The 6,516-nt window shown below is 33.5% G+C and overlaps 1 protein-coding gene across 1 annotated transcript; it reads right to left on the bottom strand.

The window, feature by feature from the left end:
- Positions 1 to 923: 923 nt before the first annotated feature.
- Positions 924 to 3,883, bottom strand: LOC132188165 (cytochrome P450 77A3-like; the record flags this gene model as incomplete). Its single annotated transcript, XM_059602572.1, is given in 2 exon segments — positions 924 to 1,868; positions 3,040 to 3,883. Coding segments are annotated over 2 exon segments (1,507 nt in total), but the record flags the coding sequence as incomplete, so codon positions are not given.
- Between the last annotated feature and the right edge of the window lie 2,633 nt (positions 3,884 to 6,516).

Here is a 6,516-nt window from a genome sequence, read left to right as displayed (position 1 = left end):
CCCTTTTCAGAACATTTGGCACAATTCTTCTATATGATTTCCTTTTACCGAAACTCTGATAGACTTTTCAACCGTAAATTTATCAAAAGAATAACTAAAATTCTAAGAGATTCAATTTAATCCTCACCACATATGATCTCTCTTAGCATAGCCTCCGACGAATTCTTCGGGGTGAAAATTCATGCTTCTCTCTTCTATAATGATGTATAGATATTAGTACATCAAACCCTAGACTTAAACCCACTAAAAACACGTTTTTTTGGCATAATAGATACAAGGTGTCCAGACAGGTTAATGGGCTGTCTGGACAGGGCCTTGCGAAGCAAAAATAGAGTTTCTAGAAAGCTTTGCTGGACAGCATAGCACCGTGTCTGGACATGGCCTACAGTGGGGAGAAAACAGCATTCTGGAAATGCTATCTAGCCTTGATCAACAGCTCTGATTAATGGGTGTTTGTGATCCGATTGAGTTGAAATTTTGCATTCATGACATATGAATCTACATTATGAACGGTGGAGATTGGATTCTGAGCATTCAATATCAGTGTTTGAGTCCGTGAACAGTGGCCTCTGCATTTTAAAACTGAATTAAGCCAACACAAAAACTAACAATTTTAAAAGCACTTAACTTAAAATAGGAAAAAAATCTAGGATTTCTATAAGCAAGTTAAGGGGTGCTTATTTGAAAAAGTGCGAATTTAAACCAAAATCACGATTTTACATAATAAATATTTGATAAAAAATACTTTTTAACATGTTTTACCAAATGGCTTTACGATTTTAAAAAAGCATTTTTTAAAATCACACTTATTAAAATCGTAGTCGCAAACAGACCCTAATTATTATTTTTTTTTAATTTGTTAAATAATAAATTATCTCTTACCTCTGTAAAAGTTAAAGACGTGTATTGTCAAAATATTCATATGACAAGGATACACCCCGAACCATAGCTTGGCTGTGAGTCACAAGATGGTTTTGAACCCATAAGAGCTCTTTGTTCAGTAAACTTATTACAAATAAGGTAAACACATGTACTGAATCATAATGTGACCAAATGCAAAATTATGATCTTTCAATTCTCATCACCCAATTGCTGAACAGAAAACCCATTAAAAAAAAAAAAAAAAACTATAAAATAATACCTTTTGAGTATCATAATTCATAAATACATAAAATTTGTTAATTATCATTAAAAAAACTCCCAGCTTAATCTCTTGGCTTGATCATGGCTCTAAGAGGATTCTTCATCACCACAGTAAACTCCAATTTCCCAGAAAAATCCAGCTTGCTATTTGGCGGGTAAGCACTCCATTCAAACTCCTGCACCATTCTCGCAAGCATCAGATGAACATGAACAGTCGCCATCCCCAAACCAGGACATATCCTCCTCCCAACCCCAAACGGCGTCATTTTCACCCCGCTTACCCCCGTAATATCCGCGTCCTCTTTACCCGAAACGAACCGTTCCGGGTCGAACTTTTCCGGGTTCGACCACAGCTTCGGGTCCTGGCTGATGGCCGGGGAGAAAAAGTCAACGTTCACGTCTGTCGGGATGTCGTACCCTGCCAACGTTGTCGGCTCCGTCGCCGCATGTGTCAGTAAAAAGTAGGTCGGCGGGTGCTTGCGCAGCAATTCCTTCACCACCGCTTGGAGATACGGCATGTTGTCGACGTCCTTCTCGTCCACTTTCCGATCGCCGACGGCGAGTTTGATCTCTTTGTAGAGCTTTTCTTGAACTTCCGGGTTCGCAATGAGCTGCGCAATCCCCCATTCAATGGCCGTGGCTGTCGTGTCAGTCCCGCCGTTGAGGAATTCCGAGCAAAGTGTCACCAATTCTGGGTCGGTAGGTGACGATTTACGCCCCTCGACCTGAAAAAAAAATATATATTTGTTGAATAATTAAATTGAAGCTTTTATACCAACAAGCTCGTTAAAAAAATAAAAAAAATAATTACGGGTTGATTTTAATTATCATATCGAAATAACAATTTACTAAATGATTAAATTGAAGTTTTTGAGATAAGTTGTGATTTAACATGAAATAATGTTATACAATTGATATACAACTAGAATGACGTGACAGTGAAAATAAGCTTTTAGACTAACTTGGATTTGTAAAAAAAAAAAAAAAAATCAAATGATTTTTACTATCATATTATTATAATTATATGACAGTCATATAAGAGTCTATTAAATAATTAAATTGAAACTTTTGAAATAAGCGATGATTTAACGTGAAATAATGATATTACAACTCGAATGACGTGACGTAAAAATATGCATTTAACAAAGGCTTATTAAAAAAAAAAAAAATCAATGGTTGATTTTTAGTGCCACATCATCCTAATTGTATAGCAAGATTATATAACAGTTTATTAAATAATATTTTTAGCATTTTTCTATAAAATCATATAAAACCAAATACTTAACCATACAATTGACGGTGCCCAACTTTTAATTAATTTATTTTAAATAAAGGCTAATAATCTAATAGCTAAATGATAAAATTGAAGATTTTAAAGTAAGTGATAATTTAACATGAAATAATGATATACAATTGTCATACAACTGGAATGATGTAACAATAAAAATAAGTTTTTAAAAAGGGCTTGTAAAAAAATAAATAAATAAATAAAATCAATGGTTGATTTTTAATGCCACATCATTCTAATTGTATGACGATAATCATATAACAATTTACTAAATAACAGTTTTTCATAAAATCATTTAAAACTAAATACTCAAACATAGAATTGAGTCTGCCCAACTTTTAAATTATATATATATATTTTTTAAAATAAAGGCTAATATTCTAAGAGCTAATAAGCATTGTCGTGTCAGCCTAGTTGTATGAGTATTATTCCATACTTAGAACTCGTGAATTTGAATTTTGACTTCATAATTTTTATTTTATTTTAATTAAATATTTTAGGTATTAACTTTTTTTAAAATATATATATTTATTATTTATTTTTTTTTTTTGAGAAAATATATTTAATAATTTGGTTACAACTCGGAAGATAAACAGATATATGGCTACCTTGAGGTCGAAGAGGGTGTCGAGGTAGGAAAAGGATGTTGCAGTTTTATCGGAACCGGGGTTTTGGATTGCCATCCTACGCTTCTCGATCAAGGAGACCATAAATTCAACTTGCTCTTTTCTCACTTCCATTACTCTCTTCCTCTGTTTCGAGAAAAACACGCTCAAGATCGGAAGAAAATCGTCGATTCTCGGGTCCAGAGTGATCAACACCGTTTTCATCACCTGATCCATTTTCTGCACCGTCTCATCATCCATTTCGAGCCCGAAACACATGGCCAAAAGTATGCAGAAAACCGCGAACCGGGCATTTTTCAACACCCAAACGGCGCCGTCGCCGTTGGCCTTCGCCTCGGCTAGGAGCCGATTAACGAGCGTCTCCATTGCCGTTTCCCTCACGTGCCGGAACTCCTTCAGCCTGCTCGAGCTGAGCATGTTCTGCACCATGTTCCGCCTCAGCGACCGCCAAACGGGTCCGTAAACGGCGGCGTTTACGCTGAACTTGTTGCCGCTGAAGATGTTTCGGGTCGGGTTTTCGCGGGGCCGGGTGGCAAAAATCTGACCCTTTTCGATTAAGGCCTCGTGGACCAGTTTGGCGTCGGTCAAAATAATCAACGTTCGGGTTCCCATTCTTAAGGTGAAAATTGGGCCGTACTTTCCCCGGAGATCGTCTACATACTGGTAGAAAGGTTTTCCCGACCGAGCAACTTGGAAGAGATTTCCGACGATTGGCCACCCGGGTGGCCCGGGAGGAAGGTTGACCCGCTTCGACTTGGGTTTTTGTGTGAGGAACAAAATTAAGCAGGAAAGAATGAAGGCCAGTGCTGGGAGAAGGAGCTGGTAGGAAGAAGAAAGGGAAGCGAAAGAGAAAGATAGAGAAGCCATTGAGAGAAAGAAGGCAGAGAGAAAAAGTGGGGGAGGAGGAAATGAAGTAAAGATGTAAGCTTGGATTATGGTATTAAAATGAGAGGAGCATGAAATTTCAGTTGGGTTCAATAAAAGCTGTTCATGGTGGGTGCAATTTGTAAATGAAGAGATTTTTAGTAAAATTAGCTAAATATTTGTTAAGCGAGAGCACTCACATTTGGGTCAACAAAAATTATTTTGACTTATTTTATAGCAAAAATTTCTCATATAAGTTTTACGTTCAATTCAATTAAATGACTAAAAATTTGTTGAGTTGAAAGCACTCGCGTTGTTGGACTTAACGAAAGCTATTTTGACTAGCTTTGTAGTAAAAAATTTTCAAAGGACTTCACATTCGGCTCAATAAAATGATTATTTAACTAAAATGTAACTAAATATTTGCTGAGTGTTGAGCAAATAGTTCAACAATGCATAATTTATATCAATAAAAAGAATAAATCTGATTTTTTTTATAAAAAAATAATTGTGAAAGTAGATAAAAAAAATATTAAATCTATATAAATAGTTAAAAATGAATATAATTTTTTTAAAGAAATTCACTAACTAAATATAATTTTTTTTTCTCTTTGCCACTGTATTAGGCAAAGAGAAACAGTGGGCAGGAGTGGTTGTTAAGTGGAGAATGGCACTGACAGTTGCATGCAACTAATTAATAAATATGAAAATAAAAATTAGATTGTTAGTAAATTCAGAGCTGAGGACAGCAGTGGAAAAGAAAAAGAAATCAGTGTGGCTCAAGGTCAAAGCAAGTAGAAATGAATTAAAGAGTAAATTTATTTTTTTAAGTACTTCTAGCTATAGTAGACTACCCTTTTTCCGATGTGAAATAATTTATTTGGATGAGTGTGGCCTTAAAAGATAATTATTTACTCAATAATTCAGTATCTTTTTTCACACGTGAGATGTTATGATTCATGGGTAAACTTTAATTTTAAACATAGGTATATAAATTTTTGAATAATTTTTTCTTGCAAACCGATTTTTAAGAGTGGATTTTATTTAAAATTTATCTCATTTTGCTTATGTCTCACCTGGATTAAGTTTAATTTTAACAATGTATAAGTTCTTGGACACCATTTTTTAGCAGACCTGTTTTCAAAAATGAATTCTATCTAAAATTTTGTATCAAAGCATGAATTTTATCACGAAATTGATCCACTTTTACATGAGAGCAAGGTGCACGCAGGGTATTGCCTTGTTTGTTAAACAATACGACAGTACGGTACTGTTCATTTATTTTAAATTAAAAAAATAATAATAATGATATGTATAGAAAAGTGAAAAAGTAGTATTGAAATTTGAAAAAAGAAAAATTGTTTTGTAGTGAATTTTTTATTTGAACAATAGTAAAAAGGAATTAAAGTGATATAAAAAGTGAGAATATTTTTATGTTGATTTTTTTTGGAAAACTGAGCTTTTTCCCTCTTGAATAAATATTATAAATAATTTACTGTCAAAATTGTTAGTAATTTAGATAATACTTGTAAGAGTACTAGCAGCAGACTCCCTATTGGAGTAATTCTAGGTAGCCTATTTGTGTCATACTAAGAATGATGTGACTATTAAAATCATCATTGAGCTTTTGATTGATCATTATTGAATTTTGATCAAATGATGATTTTAATAGCCACATCATCCTTAATAGGACACAAGTAGGCCACCTAAAATTACTCTCCCTATAAAATTAACTCTAGGTGGCCTATTTGTGCCATATTAAGAATGATGTGGCAATTAAAATCATTATTGGGCTTTTGATTGATCATTATTGAATTTTGATCAAATGATGATTTTAATAGTCACATCATTCTTAGTAAGACAAAAGTAGGCCACCTAAAATTACTCTCCTTATAGGAGTAATTCTAGGTGGCCTATTTGTATCTTACTAAGAATGATGTTACTATTAAAATTACCCCTATAAAAATAAATAGTATTTAATTCATATAAGAAAAGCAAAAAAATCTACTATGAAGTGTTTTTTTTTTATAAGAAATTAAAAAATAATTTTATTTTCTAATTTGAGAAAAAATAATTAAAAAGCTGCTGTTAGTGCTCTTAAAATATAACGTATTGGGTCAAGATTTGCCTAATTTGTTAGCAATTTTAAACATTAAAAAAAAAAAAAAAAGCTCCTGGCATTGACTTAGTAAACCAATAATGTCACCTTACTGGCCTATAAATCAGTCACATCAGTCCTGACTCATCACCTCAGCGTCCATAAATTGTAAGTCAAGAGAATTTAACAAATTCAGGCTCGAGAAAAAGACAACGGCCTCACTATGAACAATTGAATATTTACATCATTTGGAAAAGTAAATACATAGAAGGTAAACAAAATTAGATGAGTTTTATCTCTTTGGAAGTGCGCAGGCAAAATAATTCTTTCCCGTTGAAGATGGGCTTCAATCAATTGCTTACTTTCCTGTGTCAAACTGATTTCTACCATAAATGGTTAAGAGAGGTTAATGCATTAGTGGTGTATGTCAATTTCTTCAATGACAAGGCAAGGCATAGAGATTTAAAAAACAATCCTATTTAATATACCGTTATATA

The sequence above is a fragment of the Corylus avellana genome, chromosome ca1 (assembly GCF_901000735.1).
Source record: "Corylus avellana chromosome ca1, CavTom2PMs-1.0".
In the NCBI taxonomy this organism is placed as follows: Eukaryota; Viridiplantae; Streptophyta; class Magnoliopsida; order Fagales; family Betulaceae; genus Corylus; species Corylus avellana.
Note: the sequence above shows the minus strand (reverse complement) of the source record. Positions and strands in the feature narration are given on the sequence as shown.